Source organism: Cnephaeus nilssonii (assembly GCF_951640355.1).
Source record: "Cnephaeus nilssonii genome assembly, chromosome: 14".
In the NCBI taxonomy this organism is placed as follows: domain Eukaryota; kingdom Metazoa; phylum Chordata; class Mammalia; order Chiroptera; family Vespertilionidae; genus Cnephaeus; species Cnephaeus nilssonii.
In genome coordinates, this window is record NC_137085.1 from 24,404,854 (window position 1) to 24,432,143 (window position 27,290).

The 27,290-nt window shown below is 42.0% G+C and overlaps 1 protein-coding gene across 2 annotated transcripts in view; it reads right to left on the minus strand.

The window, feature by feature from the left end:
- Window positions 1-27,290, minus strand: part of PLPPR1 (phospholipid phosphatase related 1) — a 193,531-nt gene that overhangs the window by 6,018 nt on the left and 160,223 nt on the right. For both annotated transcript variants that reach the window (XM_079790737.1, XM_079790736.1), the window contains exons 4-7: window positions 18,217-18,349; window positions 9,650-9,900; window positions 5,020-5,196; window positions 1,280-1,411 (exon numbers count right to left, since the gene is read on the minus strand). In XM_079790737.1, coding sequence (XP_079646863.1) covers window positions 1,280-1,411; window positions 5,020-5,196; window positions 9,650-9,900; window positions 18,217-18,349 — 693 coding nt within the window. The remainder of the gene's footprint in view (window positions 1-1,279; window positions 1,412-5,019; window positions 5,197-9,649; window positions 9,901-18,216; window positions 18,350-27,290) is intronic.

A 27,290-nucleotide genomic window follows, 5' to 3' on the forward strand; every position in this document is an offset into this window, starting at 1 on the left:
GCAAACTGCAGCTCACGAGCCACATGCGGCTCTTTGGCCCCTTGAGTGTGGCTCTTTCACATAATACCACAGCCTGGATGAGTCTATTTTGAAGAAGTGGCATTAGAAGAAGTTTAAGTTTAAAAAATTTGGCTCTCAAAAGAAATTTCAATCGTTGTACTGTTGATATTTGGCTCTGTTGACTAATGAGTTTGCCGACCACTGGGCTAGGGCATTAATAATTTTTAAATAAAATAGTGAAAAATATTTTTATGCTGTACTGATGTGAAGCACACACTAATTCTAGGGGGAGGTGACTTACTTTCCTTTGCAGGATCTATACAAATGGATTAATAAGAAAAGGCCAAATGAAAACAAGATTTCAAGATAGATTGTTATAGAAAATAAACACTTGGGCAGAAATCACTCCCCTCTCTACTTAAAGAACTACCCATTTAGCTCTCTGACATGTGGTTTTGAGCAAGTGATTTAACACCTTGATCTTCAATATTCCTATGTTTAACCTGGAAATGGGGATGATACTATTGATTCAATAGGTTTTTGTTCACATCAGAGTCTATTTGTAAAGCCCCTTGCAACTGTCCAAGGTAAAAGTGAGCGAGTGAGTAATGCCATCTTCTCCACGCTTTCCCTGTCTTCTCGGACAGAATATATCTTTCTTCATTTATATTCACACAGCAAATCTTGGACCTGTGATTCATCATGCCAGCTTATGATGACTCACTGACTTCTGCCTTCCCTAATCATCTGAGAGTTCTTTGAGGGCAAGGATGGTGTGGCTAATTATTTTCTGTATCCCTGGTGTAAATAGGTGATCAGCAAGTATTGTTGCATCGAGTCTTAGATCCAAAAGGACACATGCATCTATTTTGTTAATAACCTTGTAAATATGCTTCTAGTTTACATCTGTCAGTACATATAACAAAACCGTTTTCTTTTCAAATATTGTCCTAGTTACTAAATCAAATGCACCTCCCACATAATTGGTCTGGATTTTCCTAACTGTGCTATTACCCTGGAGGCCAAGGTATCCTGAAGCAGCGGAGGTTTACGTGAGGCTAAGAACTTCCTGAGGTCGCATGATTGCCACGCCCCAGAGTAAAGGCAGGACTAACGGAGGGAAGCTGTGAAGTTCCTGAGGGCCTTCCCACCAGACTGTTATTGCCCTGGGCGGATGCAGTGGTGCCTGCTTTCAGTAGAATAGTTGAATGGAACAGCTGCCCTTCTAAGGGACAGGCCTGAGCCTGTGGGTTTGGTTGCTTCAGCCACTTTACTATACCTGTGCACTTAGGGTTTCCAGAGGGCTCTCTATCCTTGGGAAAGCCATTAGGGGTACTCCACGGGGATCCTCGGGTTTGGGTTTGGAAGGAGATCCTTGTGTTCCTTTAAAGTTATGGACCACACACATTCCCTGCAGGATGAGGGGTAAAAAGATTGGGTCAGACTACAGCCATCAATGCCCGGCCATCTCTGAGAGTGGCAGGCCGTTCCCTTAGAATGTCATTGCCATAGCGACTTCTTCCTTTGAGCCAGTGGGCAGGTTCCATGGAAAGACCTGGGGCGTGGCCCAGGTTGCCTGCTGCACACATTCTCAGTGCTGAGGAAGCACCTGCTTAATCACCAGATGGCCAATGATAACCCATCCACCCACGGAGCCTGACCTGTGAAATGAGGGTAATGTAATACCTACCTCATAAATCCGTAACGATGAAAGGACACGATGGTTATAAAACGCCTGACATTTATGGAGGGCAACTGTGTGTCTGGCATTGTCCTGAGAGTTTTACTTACTTCATTTAACCTTCTCAACCATCTTACAACGTAGGGAAGGAGGCATAGAGAAGCTAGATAACTTGCCCAAGGTCACACAGAGATTTAAACTCCATAGCTCACACCACTATAATATTTTGCCTCTTAACAAACGCCAAACATAGAGCAAATACTCATTCACTGTTAGCCAGTCTTTAACTTCTACCTAAAATGATCACCCTTAAATTATGTGACCACTATATGCTTGAGATTAAATAACTCCTTAGTGACACTTTTATGCTTCCATTAAGAAACTTTCCCTCTAAATTACTACCTACTCTTCTTTATTTCCCCTTCATACCTCAGTCTGTTTTTACCATCTGGCCTGCTTCTGTTGCCCATGTAGAGTTTGTCTGTTTTTCCCCACGCTCTTTCTTTCATTGTTCTGCATCTTTGTTTCTATATCCAGTGCCTCTGAATCTTTCCTGTCATTCTTCCAACCCTGCAGAACATTTTCATCAATATTCCCTCCCTCCCCGCATCTCTGCTTAAACTCCCTCCATTCAGGAAATGGGAGAAGTGGAAGGTGTTGAAGTTGAAGAGACTCTGGAGTTGAAAACACTCAGGTTAGATTCATGGCTTATTGACTGTGTAGCCACTGGGCAAGTTACTTATCTTTGAGCCTCCCTTTCCTCCTCTATGAGGATAAGAATACTGGGAGGGATGTCCTAGGGACACATGATTTGGTGCACATAAAGTGTAGGGTATATAGTAATTGCTCAACTAATAATCTCCCCCTCCACCCACCATTCTCATCTTCACAGGAAACACAAAACAATAATGAACATATGCCACAAGTATGCTCCTCTTCTCAGACTCTCCTCCCTTTTTCTGTCTACTCTCCAAGTCTCTGCTTTGGAATGCTTCCAGTCTTTTCTATAACATCTTCCCCCTCCCATATTCCAGCTTACTGAGGGTGCCTGTGAGCTTGTGTACATGTGCACGTGTAGTTACAGTGTGGTCTGTCACCTGCCGAGCAACCCAACAGCAGGGCTGGGTCTTACAAAAAGATCATTTGTGGAAAACAAATTCTGACATTTGCCATCAATTGGGAAGCCAATAATAGGCCACAGGAAGCAGGGCTATGAGCCATTGCGAGAAAACAAGTTTAATGTTAAAGCAGAATCTGTATATGGGGCCTTAGTTAACACAAAGCATTTTATAGATTTCATACTGGAAAAACCCCATCACATTTTTGGGGGTATAGTCAACACTGCTCTTTCTCTCTAGAGGGGCTGGCTGGCTCCAGGACTGGGGGACAGCAAAATTGGCTGGCTTTCCTTTTGAGCCATCTCATTTATGCGGTATTGATGTCTCTTTGAAAACTCTATCCTCTCTGAAGTCACCTCTAGTCTTTCCCTCTTTCAAAAAAGCAACCTTAGGAAAATATCCCCTAGGAGACATCAGCGCCTCAGAACATCCTCAGCACCACTCTTGCTGCGCCTTCACCCAGAGCTGTGGTCGGCAAACTGCGGCTCGCGGGCCACATGCGGCTCTTTGGCCCCTTGTGTGTGGCTCTTCCACAAAATACCACGGCCTGGGCGAGTCTATTTTGAAGAAGTGGCGTTAGAAGAAGTTTAAGTTTAAAAAATGTGGCTCTCAAAAGAAATTTCAATCGTTGTACTGTTGATATTTGGCTCTGTTGACTAATGAGTTTGCCGACCACGGACCCAGAGATTTTTGCACTTAATAGAAGAAAAGCCTAGATCCGTTAAAAATAATTCTGAATTAGAATGGAGTTTCCCAATCAGTGTTCTGAATAAATGTGAGCATTTTCTGTGTGAATCTTAGCCGGCAAAAACACTGGGAAACTGTTAGTGGTTGGGAGAGGCATGTGTGTATTTTACATATGGTGGGGAGGACAAGGAGGAGTGAGGTCACAGGACTGTGAAATCCTTCTGTGTGAGATGCCAGTCTGATTGACTGCAGAATGGGAGGGGCCATCCAGACTGTGATGGCTTCAGTCTCAGAGGGGAAGCTGGCTGAATATTGTGAGGGATTCACTTCATGTGCAACATGCGGCTCTCCAGGCCCGGCGAGTGACTGTAAACCCTTTTGGGCCCATTTTAAATCCTTGAGGATTATTAAAAACCCGCACCTCTATGGTACGCCCATGCAACAGAATACTATACAGCAAGAAAAAGGAATGAATTGTTGATACATGCTACAACACGAACGAATCTCATAATAATTATGCTGGGTGAAAGATGCCAGAAAAAAAATTACATAATATATGGTTCCATTTCTATGGAATCCTAGGGAAGGCAAACTAATATAGGGTGAAGAAAAGAAGATCAGTGGTAGCTTGGGAATGAAGGGAAGGAGAGGGTGAGAGAGGACGTATCTATATGTCAAAATTGATCAAATTGTACACTTTTTGCGCCATATGTTATAGGCCTATCATACCTCAATAAAATTGTAAAAAAAGACAAAAACAATAAAAGTTAACCTTGTCTCTTCCAATCCAACTCAGATTAAGGGATTTCCTAGTTGAGGAGGTAGCCAGATCCCCATGTATTTGAGAAACTAAAATATCATCAGAATTATAAAGATATGGAGAAAACCGTATCATTCACAGCTCTTCTCTAGGAAGAGTATAATATGTTGTTGAGCAGCCACTTGTAGCAGAAACAAGATGTCCGAGGGCATGCTCCCATAATAACAGGGGCTTTCTAAGAGGTTTGTGGTTAGCTGAGAGTGTTCCTATTTCTGAGTGAGATATGCAAGTCGGCCCGAGCTCAGTTTCCTGGGATGCTGGGGAAGGGGCTGCCTGCTTCCACCAGCGGTCTTTGTTCTCTGTTCTTTCCCCAGGCAACACTTAGCTCCTCCCCACACATCCTGAACACATATGTTAGAACAATGGCTTGAAGGTGTGCAATCACTGGTCTGCCCAGCCACAGTCCCAGCCCCATCCCAATCCCAATCACAGTGTTGATGAAAGTGGAGCAACCATTCTTCCTGAGCAATCTTCCCCCTCCCCCCCAGCCCCAGGGGGATATGCAATCACATTTCTGAAGGAAAGGGCGCTTTAGAAATCATCCTTGCAGCAATAGGATGCATAATACTTGGAGAATAATTGCAACTTGCAAGGTTCAGCCAGAGAAACATGGGTTTAGACTGTGATGTCTGGGAACCCGACTCCCCATGGTCTTGGGCAGCCTCTCAGAGGGCACGGGAGGGAGAAAGGTAGAAAGAGGGAAGCTGACTTACCAGAAACAGGGCTACCGCAGTGCCCAGGATGAAGCCTGCGATCACATCGGAGCAGTGGTTCCTGTATTCAGAGACCCGGTTGAGGCCCGTCAGGAAGGCCATGCAGAGGGTCCCGAGGCACAGCACTGGCTTGGCCAGTCGGCTGCTCTTCGTCTTGATTGTGCTTGTGATGTACATCTGGAACAGGACAGAGACTGGAAAGTGACCGGGAGGCTCCTCATACAGTGCACACACATGCACACACCAACACACGCAAACAGGGGCTGTGCCAAAGCAACCACATCAACCAGGTGAACAGCTCCCCTCCTCAGCTACGCAGTAGAGTTTGGGTAGAAAACTAGTGCAGCAAGAACAATGGGTAGATGTCCATTAATCATGGTGTTTTGTATTCTAAGGGACATGTGAACAAAAATTATGTTTGACAGGAAGAATGAGCATGGAATAATGACCAGATTCAGAAGACACAGGTGTATTTTTTAAAAATATATTTTTATTAATTTCAGAGAGGAAGAGAGAGGGAGATAGAAACATCAATGATGAGAGAGAATCATCAGTTGGCTGCCTCTTGCACGCCTCCTACTGGGGATCCAGCCTGCAACCCAGGCATGTGTCCTGACCAGGAATCGAACTGTGACATCCTGGTTCATAGGTCGATGCTCAACCACTGAGCCACACTGCTCAGAAGCTGCAGTTTTCACGTAACAAATTTAAGCACCATTTTGGGTATTAGGAAACCCATGTGAGATTCTCAGATACCAAATAATCCTCCTATGAGAATGAAGTTTATGGAGAAGATCAGGTAGATGAATGGCTCTACATTTTACTTTTTTGCATCCCCCATACTGCTAGCCGATTCTTCACACTGCTAAGCAATGAATACAAAAGCATTTATTGATTAGTTGATTGACTAAATTAGAACTTCCCAACCAGTGTGTCACACAAATAGATTTCAGTTGTGCTGGAAATTAATTTCCACATTCCTTGGGACAACTGTGATCAGCTCTATCCATTCATTGACTCTAGTGTATTTTTTTAAAAAGGTGGGTGCACTTATCCCCATTTTAAAAATATATTTTATTGATTTTTTACAGAGAGGAAGGGAGAGGGATAGAGAGTTAGAAACATCAGAGAGAAACATCGGTCAGCTGCCTCCTACTGGGGATGTGCCTGCAACCAAGGTACATGCCCTTGACCGGAATCAAACCTGGGGCCCTTCAGTCCGCAGGCCGACGCTCTATCTACTGAGCCAAACTGGTTAGGGCGACTCTAGTGTATTTTAAAATATTAATTTAAAAAATTGTGTCAGGACATCCAGAGGACTGGGAAGACCTAAACTAAGTAAAGAGTGATTAAATTTATGACACTTGAAATTTATGAAGCCTAAATGTAAGTAGGCTGTTCTTTAATTTTAATTTTCAATTACAGTTGACATTCAATATTATTTTATATTAGTTTCAAGTGTAATATGTAGGCTATTCTCATTTCACTGTGAGGAGCTGAGCCAAGTTGCATAGGCTCAGTTATCAAATGGGTTCCCGGTGGCCTAGTTGGGAAGATGTGTTTCTTTCAAATAAGTAAACACTTTGTTAGATCATCTTTGGTAATAGTTACAAGAAACCAGTAGAGGGCACTATTGATCCATCATTTCTTGAACAAAAGTGAGACATGAGTTTGCAACCCTGAAGAATAGTATGCTGATAATTTATAGTCTGTGGTGTGTTTGTGTGGCCTGAGCACATACAAGTTCCAGTGGGGGCATCTTACAATATTACAGTGGACACGGTTAATTTCCTAGGATGATGTTTCAACAGGGTGTGCATACAGGGTGATGGGATTCTTTTCCTTACATGTAGCAGAGACCCTGAAAAACTGGGGTTAGATCAGAGCTACATAGATACAGCGTGTTATTACCATTCTGAGGCCGCGTAAGCAATGCTATGGAACATTTATACCAGGTCTATTTAAGTTTCGTTTTTCTATATTGTTTTTAAATATAACCTTTATAAATCTTTCCTATTAATTTACAAACTATTACGCATATGAGGCCTACAGTTGATTAGTATTCTTCACAGTATGAACTAGTGCTTAGGGAATATCTGTTGAGTAATTTCTGAAAGGACGTCACACATAATGGGGGCTCAGAAATGTTCGCACAATGAGAATCTTGTATCAGGGTTTATCTGATGACAGTGAGGCATGACTTGAATTGGATTATATCTGAATCCTTGAAAATGTGCTATAGCTGCATCGATTCTGAGTGAGCTGGCTCTGCTGACTTTTTCTCCCCAAAATAAAATTATATCTTACTTGATGAGAGCAGTTTATTACAAGTAACCTATTTAATTTTTATAATGGTAAAAATTAATTTCACATAGCAATGAGTTGAGCCTGATAAAAATATAGAAAATGGCGCAAATGTACATTGCTTCACCCTGGCTGGAGTGGCTCAGTTGGTTGGGTGTCATCCCATGCACTGAAAGGATTCCTGGTCAGGACACATGCCTGGGTTGAACGCTCTCACATCGATGTCTCTCTCTCTCTCTCTCAAAATCAATAAAAATATTTTAAAAGTACATTGCTTCATATAACTTAAGTTCAAGATAATTTAAGGCAAGTCAATATTTTGAATATGAAAAAATATGGTGAATGCCTGAGAGGACTTCCTTTGCTTAAAAAAAAAGGAACCTGGCATAGTTTGTTGGTGTAAAAAGTGAAGAAGCCTCATTGAGCTCTAATGGATCTGCTTTGTAAACCGAGGCTTCTGTATGATTTATGTTTGTGTTTCCTTTCTGTGGGCGGGGGGAAGGGGCGGCTAAAATAACTTTGATCACGTATTCATTCAAGAAAGATCTTAAAGGAATCATTAAGAAGACATTTTGGATAATTGGTGGTTGGCAAATTGGTCCTATGGATGTGGTCCTGTAAATGGGACTCCAAGGAAACTTTGTTTTAGAGTGAATATTTAGCGTTTTATTTTAAAGTCTGTCTCTAAAAGAGACAGACTGGTAGTCAGACACTCTTTTCCTCCCTGAATGTATGTAATTCAGAAAAACTGCAGGAATTATCTGCCGTCAGAGGCAGACTCTCAAGGGAGGGGATGGGAACGTGCTCCGGGGGGTGGGGGTGGGTGGGGGGGTGCTCAGAAGCTCTGGGAAGAATGGGCAGTTTGAGAGGGGTCTTTTCTCTGTCTTCTCTTCCCTCACCTTTCATTGAGAATCACTAGACCAGTCATCTCCTGAGTATAAAATGCGTAGAAGGAAGGGAAAGGGATATTTTCCACCAAGAGTTGCGCTTCCACACTAACTGCCTATGATATTCAGCCTTGGATCTGATCCCTACCTCTCAGTTCTATGCAAGTGAAGGGACCAAAGTTTTTCCACCCTGAAGCTGCCTTTTTGGGATGTTGATTAGAAGCTGTTTATTAAGGAACAGGACCTCCCCACTTTTCCTGCCCAGGGGATTCAGGCAGAGAAACCTGGTTCAGGAAGGAGATCTTAGGATGCTGCTGTAGCCTAATGTGCATTAAGCGTGGTAAACAAGAGGGCTTGGGGCCGGAGCCTATCAGCTAGCTGGCCCTGTGTCCCACCGTTTCTGAGTTGCCTAGCAAGGGTTTTCCTGCCACGTGTGTTCTGCTTTCTCTCAATTACCTGTGACTCGCCCATCTCACTTCTGAAATCTAACTTCCTGTTCCCCACCTTTCTCCTTGGTCCGAAATGTCTTATATACCCAAGGCGGCTTCATTGTTTTTGGAATTTTCATGCCTATGAGAACTCCCCATGCACATATATTGAACTTTGATTTTGCCCTTGTTAATCTATCTCTGTTAAGTTGATAATTAGCACAGCTCGAATCACTTAGCAGGTGGGAGGGAAAGTATTATTATTTCTTCTAGCCCCCACAGAAGCACAGGCCAGAGAAAGGTGAAATGAGATCATTTCCCGCATGGAAGAAATTAAAGAGTAGAAAAGAAAGCACGATACCATCATTTCTCCTTGTATTTTAAGACGAGTTGCACTTCAGGTTTTCTCTGTGATAACAGCAAAAAGTGTAGAGAACATTGTACCTCAGTGTGGGCACCAAGGCTCGAGTGCTCTGGAGAGCAGGGGGACGCGAAGTGTTGGGTTGTGGGATCAGCCAGCAGGGTGGCAAAGCGATGGAGAAGCGTCCGGAGGAGCCGAGGAAAGCGTGTCTTTCCCCGGCTGTGTGCACTGCAGGGCCGGCCATGCCTTTACGGCCCACACCTGCAAAGCTGTAGGCAGGTGTGAGGAGTCCGTGCCGTCTGGAACCCGCCAGAACTTTGGCAAAGAGTGCTGTTGTGGGCCGTGAGAGAATCCTAGACACAAAACCAGAAGCCTGGGTACCAGCTCTAACTGTGTGTTCTTAGCTCTTCTCAGGACCTCAGTTTCCGCCTCAGTAAAATGAGGAGATTTGACTAATGGATTATCAGCATTCTTCCCAGAACTAATATCCTCTGGCAAGGTGGGGGCAACAGCATGATATCACATAGGAGAAACACTTTGTAACAAGACTCAAAAGACCACTAGAAGTGACAGTGATGAAGGAATGGCTGACAGACACACATCCCAGCCGTAGCTCCACGTGGGAGAGACGGCCAGACTCGCATACTCACCGTGGCATATAAGGCGGAGTAAACGCTCAGGGCAGCGTGTTTGGAAGGAAAGGATCTCCGAGCCTTTTCGATCACTTCCAGGTCCCCGGTACAAATGTTCCCGTTGTTTATGAACTGGTGGTGGGCTCGGCAGTCCGTACTGGTGTAGTTCGGCTTGCACACCGTCAAGAAGTATGGCGTTAGGTGCCCAGTGACTACTTGTCCGGCGTTTACAAAAATGTCAGTAGCGAAAAGCCCAAACGCAAATACCCCTAGAAGAAGATTTACAAGAATTAGAAATGGTGCCACACACTGATGACTGGTTTTATCCCCAAGAGGAAACACCGGTACCAGGTCTTCCCCAGAGTCAAATTGTCCCCTCACCTCTAACTTTCCAGGGTGTGGCACCTGCTTCTCCATGCAGGCATCTTGCTGTTAGCATTGCATTACTTTGTATAAGTAAATTAGAAGCAGCATGTTCTACTGGGAAGGACTTCTGAATTACGGAGTCAGAGAGACCTGGGCTCCAGTCCCACGCTTGGTGGCTCATTCACAGAATAAGCTATTTACTGTCTCTGAAACTTGGGACCCTCAGTCACAAAATGATGGACGGGAGTGATGCTGCAGAAAGGAGTTGGAAAGATGAACTAAGGTGCGAAATACCCGTGATGGGGCCCAGTGCTAAGTGGTTACTCAACAGCATTCTCTTTCTGTAGAAAACAGTTTCTCCCTGGCGCTGTTTGGAAATGAACTTCTCCTATCAGAGTGAATGAGGCTGGGGAGTTGTCCTTAAAAGAGAGAGAAAAGATCATTCCGGAAACCTTGATTGAATGGGATGTTTCTTTTTGATGTAGGGAAGAGAAAATGAGAAGAAGTAAAGAGGGTTCAAGACAAACGTTGTTGACTGTATTAGTTTGCCTATTGCTGCTGTAACAAATTACCATACACCGAGTGGCTCAGAACAACACAAATGTATCCTCGCGCAGTTCTGAAGGTCAGAAATATAACGTAGGTTTCACTGGGCTAATCTCAAAGTGTATTCCTTGCCTTTTCAAGCTTCTAAAAGATGCCTTCATTCCTACCTTGTGACCCCCCTTTCAGCAACCATATCATTATGTCCTTGGCTTCCACTCCCTTCTCTGACTCTCCCTTGCTTCCCTCTTATAAAGACCCTTTGATTGTATCGGGCCCACCTGGATAATCCAGGACACGATCCTCATCTCAAGATCCTTAATTTAATCACGCCCCTAAGTTCCCTCTTGTCATGTAAGGTACCAGGTCCACAGTTTCCAGGAGTTAGATGTGGACATTTTGGGAGAGGAGAGCATCATTCTTCCTACCACACTGCTGTTTGGCTGAGAATCCTGTGGGTGGGCTTTATTTCCTGGGTTCTCTCTGTTCGCTGGTAAATTCCACAGGACTCACCCTACTAAGCTTGGAAATGATAGGCACATTTCCTTACGGGAAGCCTCACTCTGAATTCTTCCCAAGCCTAGAGAGGCACATGTAGAGATTATCTGTTCAATATATCGAGAGAAGGCTATTCAGAGCCAAGGTGTGTACAATTTGCTTAAAGGGATAAAGCCGACTTTTCAAATGCAGCTCAGTTATGGGAGACGTTGGCCCGCGTGAGAGGCAGCGTTACCCTGGTGAATGTCAAGGGTCTGCTCTAGTTTCCATTAAAGTTCTACCCAATTTTGACTCCCATATTCAATGTCCTGAATCTTCAAACTGTGCTGATATCAGCACTCGAAAGTTAATCCATTATAGCAGAATGGAGACAGGTGTGGCTGAAAGCTTCATCCGGTTTCCCTGTGATCTGTATTGATTGCTATAATTTTCTTTTTTGTGGCTTTGCCAGGATTCGCATTCTCACAATAAGAACCGGCTCTTTGAACGGCGTCAGCCAGCTCACCCTCGCAGGGTCTGACCTCCCAGAGCAGCCGCTCATTGATCATTCCTGGCAATTTTCACCCCTACATTCTGCAAGTCTGAATGGTTAGAATTTTTTTTTTTTCATCTTCAAGCAGGATTCTCCAAGAGCAGGTCTGGGGCTTTATCGAGGGGGCAGTAAGCCCGTCTAGACATTCTTTTCCAGGAAACGAGGGTAATTTATGCTTTGAAAGGGGAACAGTGACAGCGTTTTCCTCTGGCATTGTATTTGCCAGAAGTGCTTCCAATTAGGGCGGGTTGGTTCTTTCTGAGACAGAGGATTCTGAGGCTCCTTGGCTCCTGTCTGCAGTGTCAGCTCTGTGGCCACAGTGACTGTGACAGCCAGTTCTCGTGGCTGTCGCGTGATAACGTTGCTGAAAGTTGCTTTCCCCTCTCCTCCGCCTCCCCTGGACTAGGTCTACCTCTCCTGACCGCTTAACAAGCACCTGCTTCCCAAACATTTCGTTCTGGTGCATTTGATGTAGCCTCAAAAGGGCACTGCAGCAGCCTGGGCAACACCTACCTGGCTCGGGCCACGCCAACAAAGGGCAGTGGGACCTGCAGCGCTGGTGATTCACAGACAATGGCAGATCCCACGGCGCTTTTGTAAGAAACGCCAGCCATGCCTGGGCTTAACTCTGAGCTCCTCGTGTGTGTTTTACAAGCCTCCGAAGCTAAAAATAGCTACGTTTGTCCTACGAGTCAGCCGGAACACCACTGATGGTCTATATTGGAAGGTATTATTTGAAGGCATTTTAAAAACGTTTAGGTGCCCTAAAACTGGTGTCTAAAATCCTTGAGGTGAGATCCTATTTTTGAAAATTTAACATACTTTTTTCATTCCTGTAACCCTTCCTCCTTGTGGGTTCTATTTATCGTAGGGCTCGGCTCCCAGGAGTGCTCCCTGCTTCAGAAGCTGGTTATGTTTCTGAATGGATTTACAGCAGACACAAAAGTCTAAAGCTATGGGCTCCAGCCTTATTGTTGTTGCTCTGTTTCTTTGGAATTGCGAAAAGGCTTGGCTGCGATGACCCAGAGCCATGGACTGGAGGACCAGGCCACTGGGTTTCAAGATCAACTCTAGGATAGGGGAGGGTTTGGCTGAGGATGTCACCCACCCAAGGAGGAGAAAGAACCCTCCTGATCTGGCTGCAGGAGTCAAGGGCCACTCCCATGCTCCCTGCCTCATGCTGGTTGTCAAATTCCAGGGGAAGGACAATAGCAATCTCCAGAATAATTTTGGGAAATCCAGTTGAAGTGAGTCCTGTGCCTCTCAAGGTGTAGCTCAGAAGCCCTGCACACCACATCAGAGAAGTTTCACATTCAGCATTTACATTCAACAGGGTGCCTGATTAGCATGATGGGAAGATAGGAAAATGCTTTCTCCTTAACACACCTTATTCAAATGACAAGTTTCCTAATGAAGGTTGCTTATCTGCAGTTACCACGCCCATCTCATTTTCTTGCAAGGACATACTGTGCTAGAGAGATGTTTGTTTAGGACTGCCATGGATACTAGGAAGTAATAATAATAAAAATAAAATAATGGAAGTTAATACTCTGTGCTTAGCATGTACAAGGTGTTGTTCTAAATACCTCAAAGTATTATTGCTCTTAATCCTCACCACAATTCTATGAGGTAGACACTATTATTATTTCCACATTTCACCAATGAAGAAACTGAGGCATAGAGAGGTCAAATAGCATGACCAAGTTCACACAGCTAATAAGTAGCAGAGCTGAGATTATAAAGTATGGCTATAAATCATACTTTTAATCATTACCATCTAAGCTTATACTTTAAAACTATGGGTAGACATCAGGCCATGAAAAAAGCGCTTTAGCTCTGTATGCTTGGTAACACACACACACACACACACACACACACACACACACACACTGAGAAGATGGGAGGATTTAGAGCATGACCCTGATGAATGTATTGCCTTGAACAACAGAACAAAAATTCCTCGAATTTTTAGCTAGCAATTTTTCACCAAGAATATGACAGAATATCTATATGTAATCACTGAATGAGGGGCTTTTCTCATCCCTTTGGCAATGAATCAGCTTTTTTTATAGTATAATATAAACACCATTGGTGTAAATTGATCTACAGATATCAAATATTATCTTATGCTTCAAAAAGAAGTTTCTGACAGAATTAAATGTATCAGTTCCTTGGATAGCTAATTTCAGGTCTTCAAGATTCTCTGGTCCCGTTCTTCTCTAGACTTCACAAAAACACCCAAGACTGACAGCAGTCTACTTGTCTTGATGACATGCTTTTAATTCTAAGTAGAGGTTTTATTTAAATTAATTAATCTGAACCTCAGTTACTTTATATCACAGGTTTATTATGTAAATCATAGAAATAGTTATAAAAACATTTTGTAAATTGTGAGCTATATATAGATGTTATTATTTTTTTATATCTGAGGAAAGTACGCAGTATTTTAAATAAGTTGATTATAAAAATAGTTTTGAAACAGAGGAAAGAGACAAGAAGCCTATAATTCTAACAACTTCAAACAACACATTTAATATCATACTCATGATATTAAAAAATATCCTCTATTTGTCATATTATAACTATTCATCATCATAAGTGAAGATGAAGGATAACTACTTAATAAAGATGGCGAGTAATCCACTAGAAACACCCCAAATATTTTTACTAATGAAATAACAAATATACTTCTACTTCCCAGGAGCATAAAATTAAATAATTTTTTAATGACTTTAAAAAAATATCTCAACAAGAGTATCTTCTTTACTTCCCATCTCTAAGGACAGCAGCTCAGTGCTTTCTCTCTCAAATGTCATTCAAAGGTGAGATTTCTTCTCTGCACTGAGCAGAGCAACCCAAAACAGCCTCATCACACTTCCTGAGTCTTGAGCAGAGCTGATCCCTGGCTATGCCTTTTGGATCAACTAAGGCTCCCAGCTTCAGCATCCCTCCCCCCTTGCACCCTTGATCTCCACCCACAGGGCCAATCCTGATACGTAGTAGGAAGTACCAAACATCTTTTTAAATAAATATATATGTGTGTGTATATATATATATATATATATATATATATATATATATATATATATTTTTTTTTTAAATATATTTTTATTGATTTCAGAGAGAAAGGGAGAGAGAGAAACATCAATGATGAGAAAGAATCATTGATCGGCTGACTTCTGCATGTCCCCTAGTGGGGATTGAGCTTGCAACCCAGGCATGTGCCCTTGACCGGAATCGAACCCAGGACCCTTCAGTCTGCAGGCCGACACTCTATCTACTGAGCCAAACTGGCTAGGGCAGTGGTCAGCAAACCGCAGCTTGCGAGCCACATGCGGCTCTTTGGCCCCTTGAGTGTGGCTCTTCCACAAAATACCACGGCCTGAGCGAGTCTGTTTTGAAGAAGTGGCGTTAGAATAAGTTTAAGTTTAAAAAATTTGGCTCTCAAAAGAGATTTCAATCGTTGTACTGTTGATATTTGGCTCTGTTGACTAATGAGTTTGCCAACCACTGGGCTAGGGCAAAAAATACATATATTTTTATTGATTTCAGAGAGGAAGGGAGAGGGAGAGAGAAATAGAAACGTCAACGGTGAGAATCATTGATTGGCCCTGCAGGCCCCACACTGGTGATTGAGCCCACAACCTGAGCATGTGCCCCACCGGGAACTGAACCGTGACCTCCTGATTCACAGGTTGATGCTCAACCACTGAGCCAGGCCGGGCAGAAGTAACCAACATCTTAGTCTCAAAGTCTGGTGGCTTGGCTACTCATGGAGTCTGGAAGCTGAGGTTCCATTTACTTCCCCTAAGATCCATCTTGGCTTTTCCACCTGATCTATATACCTTTTCTTCAACTCCGGTTCCTGCTGCTGAGTCTAGAAATCTCTCCACCTGTGTTGCTCCTGACATTTTCCTTTTAAGGCCTAGCCTCTTGTCTCAGAACTAAAGTTGGGTGCCTGGGCACTGCAAATTATTTTTAGAACACCCACCAGGCTCAACTTCCTCAATCAGCACATGGAGCTAACCTAATTCACTGTGCACCTGGTTGGCAGGGATGGTCCTTGTCTTCCTAGGAAGTCACTGCCACCTTTAGACAATTCTCATTGTAAAACAGGTTCTCCCACCCCATTTAAAACTGCATCTCTGCCTCCACAAACTCCTTATTTCCCTTTTCTACATTATTGTTTCCCCCCATAGCACTTTTCCAACAAACACTATAATTTACTTATTTGTTTAATGTCTGGTTTCTCCCACGAGAATATAAATTCAACGAGGAGCAAATCTCTTTCTATTTGGTTCACTAATATGTCTTTAATACCTTAATCAGTGCCTAACGTATAGTACATGCCCAACAAATTATTCATTCAAGGTTGAATGAATATGATCAGTCTCCCAGTTTCTGTAATTGAAGTAAAAACAGTAAATGCAAGTAGAAATGGATTGATTGAATCAAATCAAGTCTCTTTTCAGATAAAGTACATTTTAATGACTTTCAAAACTGAGAAGGATTTTCTAGTTCTCGAAAAGGCTAACATTAGGCTTGTCTCAGGGTATCAATTCTTATAACCATAAAACACTGTGACCTTTGAAACTGCATTTAAAATATTCATGCTTCATTTAGATCACACTTAATTTATGGCAATTAATTAGTGTTACATGAATTAACTGTTTACCATGGCACTTGCTATTCTACCCAGTGCTACCAACTCCTTAGATCTGACCTAAATGGCAGAAGACTTGCTTGGAATTTAATTAAATTTTTATTAGAAGTAATAATAAAGCAATTATGTGATTCCAAATGAAAAGCCAACAATAAATAGCTTCTGGGTAACAGGGTATTATAGGTGCTAATAGTCTAATCTTAGCATATTAGGATCCATTTTTTTTCTTTAACTAAAAAAAAAAAAAAAAAAGAGGTAGTTATTCAGGAAGAGAAAGTTAGTTTACTTTTCCTTCTATATGAAACAACCCAAAAACCCTCAGCGAATTCTAATGCTTTTCAATATTAAAGAGTTACTATTGAATAATTGATATTTACATGAATATTTCTATTCAAGTATATTTGTGTATGAAAAGGATATAACTCAACTTATCTTCATGAATTTTGGGGGAAATGTGACTTCTTTATTTTGTTTTGCTGCTGAAAAAGCAAAATATAGGTGCTTATCTTTTGAGAATTTAAATCTCCGTATTGTTCTTCAATGTCATGCAATACCAAAGGAAATGGTAATAAGGGAAGGGAAGGAGAGTGAAGAAATGAGAAAAGGGAGACATCCAAATATCTGTTGCTAATTTGACTACATTTGTTTTTATAAAGTGTTGGTCAAATTTGTTAGTTCAGTCAATGCCTTTCCTTCTTTCACACATCATGTACATGAAATTTCAGAAATTATGCAATGGTTTAGAAATGGGTAGAAGAGTTTAGTTAAGAGAGTTTACACATAATGCCTGGGAGGTGGAACATCTTAATAATGATAACCTTGGGGAAAAAATGTATTGTTGGATTTGTGAATCCAAGGAATTCAATCCTCCCTGTCAAGGTCAACACAATAACATTTATCTACAGGAGGAGATGGCTTAATTAGAATGTTTTCCCCTTAACTTGCTATTCTTGTCATTTTCTCATTTAACATTTAATTTGGATCTGTGGAATGGGGTGAGGGGCTATCTGTTGAAGTCTATGCCACACAGACTAGAGAAGACAAGGAACTGGGGACCTTGCAGTACCACTTTCAGCAATGCTTTGTACATTGAAGATGATGTTAAAGAACAGGGCCTTCTTTCTGAATAGCCTTTATTTTGCCACCCCTCTTTTTTTTTTTTAAATAATGTTTAGCTCATTTTCTTATTTTAAAATTAAACATATTCATGATAAAAAAATTGGAAAATACAGGACAACAGAAAGCAAAAAATAAAAATTATTCACCCATTATCCTACAAGACAAAAGAGACAACAGTTAACTTTTAGCATATTTCCTTTAATTTTTTTCTGAGATGCACATCCACAAATACATATACACATACCACATACATACATTTATATAATGTTGTATCCTTTTTATTTTGAAATAATTATAGATTCATAGTGTCTTGACTTTTTTTCACATAACATTGTACCTTGAATATTTCTCCTTTCAATAAAAATTCTTACAAATACCATTTTCTGAGGATGAAACTTACGGTGGTAGCATTATTTTTAAAAATTGTATTATTGAATATTTCTAATTTATATTATGATAAAGTAATTTTAGTCCATAAAAAGTTATCTATATCTCTGATAATTTCCTTTGGACAGATACTTTAAAGTGGAATGTTGGGTTTAAAATAACAGTTATCTTTAAGACCATTGAAATACATTGTCAAATCACTATGCAGAAGGGTTTATCAACTTAGCCTCCCCAGAAATCTATTAGAATCCCAAGTTTCTTATCATCCTTGGTAGCATAAAGCATTATTTTGTTAAAATAAGTACCACTCCACTTGAAGGATCAAAAATGTGACTTGGCACTATGATCAGGCTCAGCTTCTACACTTGGCAAAAGCCTCAAAGCACCTGGCTCAAGTGGGTTTGTCTTTACTAAGTTTAGTAGGCTTTACCCGTAAGTGTGACTCAGTTCAGTACTCACCTATGCTCCTGTACTCACCTATGAATCTTACGATCCTTCGGAGTAAGGGGTTCAGGTAACAGCATTCTCCGGTTAGAATTGTTTTCTCCTGGGCAATCAAAGATTCTCGGGTTGACTTTATGAAATACATGGATACCTCACCAATAAAAATCTGCAGAAGGAATGTGTATGAAATGTCAAATTGGAGAGCTGTCTGATAAAAAAGACCAGTGGCTTCAAAAGCACAAACACAAAGAGCTTCTGAGGCTCCAGAATCCTTTTAAAAGATATCATGTTGGGGAGGTGGAGCGTTATGCAATAGTTTGCACTGAACTGGTCGAGAGTATTAGAGAAAGCAATAATTAATAATCTCAGATCAATTTCAGACGATAATATTAAATTCTAAGGCCATAAAACATCAGTTAAAATAAAAAATGTAATAGAATTTATGATCAGGTTTACTCACGCTGGGATTGACTTTTTCTTAACTCACTATGTGAGTTGCAATACTGAGAAATAAGTGGGAAAGCCAGTGTTCCCAACAAGGCACTATATGCACACAGCACAATAAGTTATTACTTTGTGACATACAACCCTACCTTTATTGGCATGATAAAGCCTTATTTGAATGTGTGCCTGAGCTATACTTCTCCTCCTCTAAACTGGCTGACTGTCCCTTCTTTATGATTGGCTCCTCTTTCTTGTTATCTTGAACTAATAACATGTGTATTATAATTTAAATGATAATGCCTTTGCATAGATTGTAAGCTCCCTAATGACAGAAACTACATCTTATATTTCTTCCTTATGCTTATAGCTCCCAGCACAGTGTACTCCCATTTAAAACAAGGACTAGCATGAGACAAGTTGTCACCAACTCTGACACTGCCATAACTGAAGACTGAGAACCACCAATGAAGAATAGAAAGTTGATCGTTATCATCATCTATTAAAAACCAGGTGTCAGGCCCTGGCCAGTTTGGCTCAGTGGATAGAGCATCGGCCTGCGGACTGAAGGGTCCCAGGTTCGATTCTGGTCTAGGGCATGTACCTTGGTTGCGGGCACATCCCCAGTAGGGGGTGTGCAGGAGGCAGCTGATCGATGTTTCTCTCTCATCGATGTTTCAAACTCTCTATCCCTCTCCATTCCTCTCTGAAATCAATAAAGATATATTTTAAAAAACAACAACTAGGTGTCAGGCACGTTATCATAGCATTTTTCATGCTCACAGGATCCCCAATGCAGGTATTCTTACTCTTGCTGTACTAGTGAAGAATGAAAGTTCAGCAAGAATAAGTAACTGACCCTCTAGAACACACACTGGCAAGTGCGGTACACTGGAGAGCTGAGTTCCAAAGTCCACACTTCCCACCACTTCACATGCCACTTTTATTTTCCTAATCCTTTACTTCAACATTGCCCCAGGAGAATGTGATCGGATAGATGCTCTTCTTTGCTTTGTATATCCTGTGGTTTCAGATAAACTCTACCAATGCTTAAGAATTCCCATGCCTTACATTCCCCCTGTCATTAATATCTGTTTAGATGAATACAAATAACAATATCATGAATGGCACATGGGTGATGGAAATTAAACTATAGAATTTTTAAATTGGAATCATTTATAGATGTTTTCCCTTTGCTTTTACAAGTAAGGAAATTGAAAGTCTCGGGGACTTGGCCACATACAGCCAGACTGTGTCTGAAGCAGCTCTAGGATGTGGCCTCTAAATAGACACTGTCACCCTGATTGTGCAGCTAGGACCCCTGAGGTATATGGGGGTTAGATAATTTGTCCAAGGTCACCATAGCTAGTAAGTCACAAACTCTAACTCTGAAGCCAGGAAAGCTTGGCTCTAGGCTCCAGAGTTCTTCCTCTTAACCACACTACACTCTTACTTACTAGTGACTCAGTACAAATATCTGTTGAACTTGTGTTTAACAATGAGAACATAGAAAACAAAACAAGTTAAATGCAATATGCCTTAATCACTGAAAAACTCATATGACACTCAAGTACAAGAAAGAATAGTAATAGCAGAAATAGAACTGTAGGCAGTCAGAGCAGGGTGGGAAGTCAATTGGAATAGACAGAAATCAGGGTCAGACAGGCAGACAATGGGCCAGCATGGATCACCTTGGCAGGTGCGGAAATACTCTGTGCCTAACACCCCTTGGAATTAACAACGAGTTAATGAGCTCTGTCATGTAAAAATGTCTGAATGGCTTCAGGAACCCGGTCCTCCCTCTTTGCCCCCAAGACCTATTGCTGCCAAAATGAGGTGGCAAGGGGCTTTGTTTGTCCCCACTGTTCATGATGGAACTGCATTGCTCTTCTTTATCTTCGTGAACAGATGGGGATAAATTCATGGATGCTCGGATACAGGGAATCATATTTCCTTGAGGGAGTTTTCTCTTATTCCACAGACTAGCTCAGGCATTCTTGTTGTACATGAATCTCTTACCTCGTGTTTCTCCTTTCTAGGTCTTATCACAAATAATTACATAGTATTATTGTTATTCTCTGTTATGGGATGTCATGCCTCTCTTATTCTCTATTGTATCCCAGGGGCCTAACCCAGTGGAAGGTACATGGTAGTTAATCAATGTTGAATGAATTAAGCATGTCAGATTAATGAAGGTCTTTTGGAATATAGGTTTAATGAGGAAGATTATAAAAAAAGAAAAATGATTTCTATTATTTATCTTTCCAGACTCACTGAAAATGTCACTGCTCTTTTCAAAGCCTTGTCAGGCCCCCTCAGGAAAAGGAAGACCCTGTCTTGTCATTGCTCCTACAATACATCACATAGATCTCTATCCTAACATCTAGCCAATTAACTACAATTACTGTTTGTAAGTCCCTTTTTATTTGACTCTGATGTCCTTATGGGAAGAACTTTTGCCCTCCCTTGTATGGTGCTTAGAACAGGACCAGTATGTAGTAGACTCAATATTTGTTGAACAAATAAAACACTGAATTTTTAGAGGATCTACTTATAGATAGAACCCTCTGACCTTAATTTCTCTGAAGATGAACACTGAAGGAAATTCCCAATATGGACTAGACAGCATGCAATTAGTGGTGTATTGCTTAAGAATAAATAAAAACCAAGGACTAAGGAACACATAGTAAATGATCTTTTTCAAACTAGATTTACTTATATATTCATTTTTCATTCACTAGTTTTGGAGAGGGAATTGTCCTAACATTGGTGACACATCTGTGGGGGTTAGAGAAATAACACAAACAAACTAATAAATATATCATGTAATGTCATGAAATGATTAAAATGTAAATCAGGGAAATGGGATGGAGAGTGATAAACATGGGAAAAATAAGAAGAAAAAAAGAGAAAGCATTGCTTGCCACAGCCATTTCAGAAGATGAAAACATTCTTACTGTATAGGAAAGAGCTCTGCAAATTCATTGAAGCTTTCTACTACTCGTGTAAGAGGGCAAAAAAGCAAGAAAATGGCTCTGGCTGGTGTGCTAAGTGGTTAGAGCGTTGGCCCAAGCACTGAAGGGTCATGGGTTCAATTCCCAGTCAAAGGCATGTATCTAGCTTGTGGTTCGCTCCCCACCCCTGGTCAGGGTGTGTGTGGGAGGCAACCAGTCGATGTGGCTCTCTCCCATGGATGTTTCTCTCTATTTTTCCCTCCCTCCCTCCCTTCTACTCTCTCTCTCTGAAAAGCAATGGAAAAAGTATCCTCCGGTGAGGATAAAAAAAAAAAAAAAGGCAAGAAGATAAGTGAGAAAATCTATATACAACCTATTCTTGTTAAAAAATACATGTACAGCCCTGGCCAGTTTGGCTCAGTGGACAGAGCATCAGCCTGCGGACTGAAGGGCCCAGGGTTTGATTCCAGTCAAGGGCACATGCCCGGGTTGCGGGCTCCATCCCCGATGGAGGGTGTGCAGGAGGCAGCCAATCAATGATTCTCTCTCATCATTGATGTTTCTATCTCTCTCTCCCTCTCCCTTCCTCTCTGAAATCAATCAATCAATATATATATTTAAAGTACATAAAAAATTGAAACAAAATCACTTCAAGGTATAGCAAACCAAATAGAACTTAGGCAAAAGGGTATGGGGTTCAAATAAATCCGTAAGTGAAATGTCTCAAGACTCTCATGTCAAAGTGATTAGCAGCACACAAAAAAATATTATCAATAGCCAACAATATTCAAATCACAATTGAGGTATGAAGCATAAAAAAAAATCAGAGCAAGGATATCTATACTAATCTATATATTTAGTTATTGACCTAAAGCCTAGAATATATTAAGTGATAATGAATGTTTACAAAAGGAAGGAAGGAAGACAGGAAGGAAGGGAGGAAGGGGAGGAGTCATCTTACACTTTTTTAGGAAGCTCTTCCTAGTTTTTAGTTAGGACGATAGGAAACAATCTAGCTCTCGATCCCAGTGAGTGGGCTTCATGGATGTTCATTTTCCTGACCACACATAGGGTGCTATTTCTCCATCCACTGGATCCTATCGTCTCATATAGGGCCTGATTCTGCTTGGCGAAAGGGAGAGGGAGGATTCTGCTTGATCAGGGGAAGGGGTCTCCTTTCCTGCCAGGCCTCCAGCCCACGTTGGATGCCATTTAGCACATTGTGTCAGATTGATGACTCTGATTTTGGCAATGGCTGGGTTCCTCCATCTGTATCTTTGCCACACACACTCTGCCTCTATCTACCACTCTGTTCAGAGAGCAGCTGGGGCATGTGGGATGCACCATGTGTTCCATCCTGGCTGCCCTATTATGGCCTTTCTCATTGTTAGCTGACAAACATCATATCACTCATGGCAAATGAGAACACCCTCTGGTGAGAAATCATCAAGGCCAAACTCTAGATCTGGCAATGAATGAACTGCAAATGGTTTCCATTAGTGCATTTCTCACCCTCCAGCTATACCTGCGTTAATCCCAAGGGACAAAAGACATTTAGATAACCGTAAATATACTTTAAGTAATGATGATAACTATTCTATCTTGATAAAGTTGTCTTTAAAATATGGAAACCCAAATGGCAAATAAATAAACAACCCTAGAATGTAGTTTATTACTTTGGTGTGCTATCTTTTAGACTTCATTTCTTCACAATGTTTTGTAGGAGATCTGGTGAGTGATTAATAAGTGATATAAATGCAAAATATTTAGGGAACAGTTTTTTAGATTTCAAAATATAAACAGCCTACAGAAAAAAAATACACACTGTAAGATGTATTATAATTTTATATTGTAAGCGGGATTCACTGCATGTTGTATGTAGTTGTCATTAAAAAGGGCATCTAGAATTACTGGACTATATGGTTTAGGTGCACACACATGCTAGGTGTAGCTCTGATCATTAGCAAGGTCAAAGTCACTGCTGTTTTTTGACTGTGGGCTGTGAAGTTGAAATTACAGCTCTTTTCCTTCTTGATGAGTGACTTTGGGGAAGTAACTGATTCCTTTTAAGCCTCACTTTTCCCCTTCTTTTCATGATTTTGAACATGAGGGTAATAACTGTATTAGAAAATTGTTGAGAGTATTAAAAAATGTATGTCAAAGCATCTCTAGGTGCTCAAAGCATGATTGTTGCCTTTGCTTCCTGGTTTATCTAGGCAAGTATGCCTGTTGGAATTGGTTTTGAAAAATCATGTCCCTAGTCCTGGAGCCAGAAGCCATGGTGTGACGCCAGCTCTGCATTGCCCCAATCAGGTGTTTGACCTTGGGCCAGTCACTTGACCTCTCTGAGCCTCAGTTTCTGATCTGTCAATCTGTCAGGTTCTTATCTGTTGGGCTAGAAGACCACGAAGGTTCCTTTGCAGCTCCAACATCTTTGCTTTATGATAGAAGCTGACAAGGGAGGCTGATTAAACTGAAATCACACCACAGGCTTCAATCTCAGCCCCGTCGGTTAAGCTGTCCAGGCCTAGGGTGGAACCTGCATATCCAGTTACTGACCTAATGCCTTGAACATGTTAGTGATAATGAATGTTTCTCTCCCCTTGAAGCAAAGTGGACGCAGCCTGCTCCTGAGTCCTCACACTCCTGATGTCCTGATGCCCCGTCACTGGGTTCCCGAAGGACAGCAGAGGCTGGATGCCCCCTCTCTGGGTTTTGCTCTGAGGAAGAGGAGAGGGTTCTTTCCACAGGTCCCAATATCAGTGTCTAAGTGACTTCAGAGCTTTCAGTTCCGGGATTTTTATTTATGAATATTTTTGTTAATCCTCACCTGAGGATATTTTTCCATTGATTTTTAGAGAGACTAAAAGGGAGGGGGTGAGACAGAAAGAGAAACATTGATTTGAGAGAGACACATCGGTTGGTTGCCTCACCCATCCACATGCCCCGACCTGGGCCAGGGTGCAACTGAGGTATGTGCCCTTGACCGGAATTGAACCCAGGACCCTTTAGTGCCTGGGCTGATGCTCTATCCTCGGAGCCAAACCAGTTAGGGCAGTCCCAGGGATTTTTAGAAGCTTCCAATAAGCTCTCTGAGAAGCTTCCATAGGTATGAGCATTTCCAAGACAGACAGACATGGTTTTTGCTGTAGGTTTTGTTTAAAAGTGGCACAGGAGATTTTTATGCATGTAGACTATGGTGCCAGTCCTGCCTGCCAACGTCTTCATACTCTGTTTAAATCTTTCCTGGTGGGTGCCGCTGGCCAACCAGGTCTGCCGAGAGGGGCTGGTCCTCTCACTGCTCAGTTTTGGTTGTTTTAAGAGCTCTTGACTTCTGCTTCATCACACCTAAGTGTAAATAAAGGAATTCAGCTCTAGGCACTTCTTACGTCTTTCAAAGCTCAAGGCTTTCAATAAAATCAAGGTCATTGGGATGATGATGGCATTTTGAAAACCGTTCAGCAACTGAGATAATAAGTGTTTCATCGATTGCAGCCTCCCTGCTGGTCTTAATCCAGGGGCTGCATCTGCCCATTCAGAAGGCTGCCTTAAAGTCACACTGGTTATAAAATGTAGCACCAAGGTGACACCCTACATTTCCAAAGCATAGTTGTCTCTTATGCCTTTTTTCTGACAGTGGATACAAGAGAAATGGGAATTTAAAACGAGTTAGTTAAAATACTGCTCTCAATAAAAAGTAAAATGCGTTGTGATCACCAAGGAAATTGATCCTCCTGTCTTTTAGGCAAACAATAGTCTTTTGAAGACATGAATGATCAAAGCTCCTTAACACAGTCACTAGTCACTGATCATTAGAAGGGGTATCTGGAAGGTGGTAAGCAAATCTGTCTGTGGAACAATGTCAGGGCAGAAAACAATCTGTAAAGGAATTGAGAGCACTCACGGACCGAATATAGAAAAATTAATTTTTTTCTTTACATTTTTTTTAAAAAATTAAATCTTTATTGTTGAAGTATTACACATCTCTTCTTTTCACCCCCGTTAACCCCTTCTAGCTGGCCCCATTCACCACCCCAGGCCTTCATCACCCTATTGTCTGTGTCCATGGGTTAAAAATTCATGTAAATCTTTCCCAGAAAAAAACTGTAAATTGTACATTAGCAACAAAGAAAATATGTTCATGGTAAAAAACAACAACAACAAAAAACAACAAAAGTCCTGTGGTAATGTACAAAAGGAAACAAGATGTGAATGATGAGGTCTTAAAGGGACTTTCAACAGATGAGATGCTCAGAGCCTGGAAGCGGCGGAGGATGAGGCAGGACAAGGTCCTACAATGGCCCCTTGCTTCAGCAGCTGTGCCCTCAGCGGCCCTCACACAGACTTGCATTTACGGAGCCCACTCTGTGATCCACAGTGTGCTTGGGGCTTTCATATTCACTGTGAGAGCTTACAGCCCCGACACCCCCTAAGTGAAGATTCACAACTTCCTCCACATTGAGCCTTTCTATCAAACTGTGCTTGTCCCTTCTTCCTTCCCTGGGAAATTTTAGCCAAGCTTGTGCGTGCGTGCACACTTGCATGCAAATGGCGGGCTGTCCCAGTTCTCTCAGCTGGGCATCAAATGCTCTGCAGCTTCCATGCTAAATACTCCCCTGTTAGTTTGTTGTGAGGCCAGGAAAAGGGTTTAATAGCCATTTTCTCATGCCCTGTGGCACTGGAGCGGAGATCAAATAAGGGTAAATCAGATTCTCTGCCCAGTTAAATCCTCTTATCTAAACGGCTCTCTGCCTGGGACTAGGAGTGGCTGAGTTTATTGAGGAGGCCCGAGGCAGCAGTCAGCCAGGGTTTTCAAGTTGGTCCGAGTGCGCCCTGTAGATTTCTTGGAAGCGTGGGCCACCACTTTCAGCCAAACGGTTCTGGACACAATAAATCCTCCAAGCTCTAACCTCTCCTGAAGGTCTGGGACAGCAGGGCCTGTCCCTGTGCAGTTTCTCCCACGTGACCTTGCCTCAACACGATGCTGATCTTTTCTGACAAAGCACAAAGGAGAAACAGGAAATGACAGCTCAAACACACGTTGTCTTTTCCCCCGTGTCTTTCTTGTGTGTCCCTGAAGTTTAAGTGGGGCTGTTAATGCGCGTCCATAGACACACAGTGCAGTGAGGGTGCTAGGCTTTCCTATGGCTAATGTGCCTGAGAATGCAGAGAAAACCAAGGGCTGCTCTAGTTGGAGCCACTTTTTTGAACATTGCCATTAGTGAGTTACCCCAGAGGACCCCCGCCTTCTTCTGACTCCAGGGAAAATAGGATATGCGTTTAAGGAGGAATAAAAAAATAAAGAGAATATAACCAAAAAGCTACAGTTCTATGAATCACCTGACCAGGTACAGAGTTATAAAATTAAACTCCAGAAAGAAAGTTGAGACCTGGGGATCGAGAATCTGACATTTGGAGCCTATCAATCAAAATGTTCTTTTTTTTTTTTTTCTAGCTCTCATGAAATATTAGAACGGGAGAGATCTTGGAGATCATGTAGCCCAACCCCTCCTCTTATTTACAGACGAGACAGGGAACCCAGAGAGGGAACATGACTTACCAGAGGTCACACAGTCACTGGAGGCAAAGCCATGCTGGGGATCCCTGCCTCACCTGTCAGATCAAACCTGAGTCGGGTCACTCTGCAAGGTGAAGAATGAAGGGTGCGCACTCAGAAGCAGGGCCTGTGCTGACTTAGGCTCTTGGGATCTG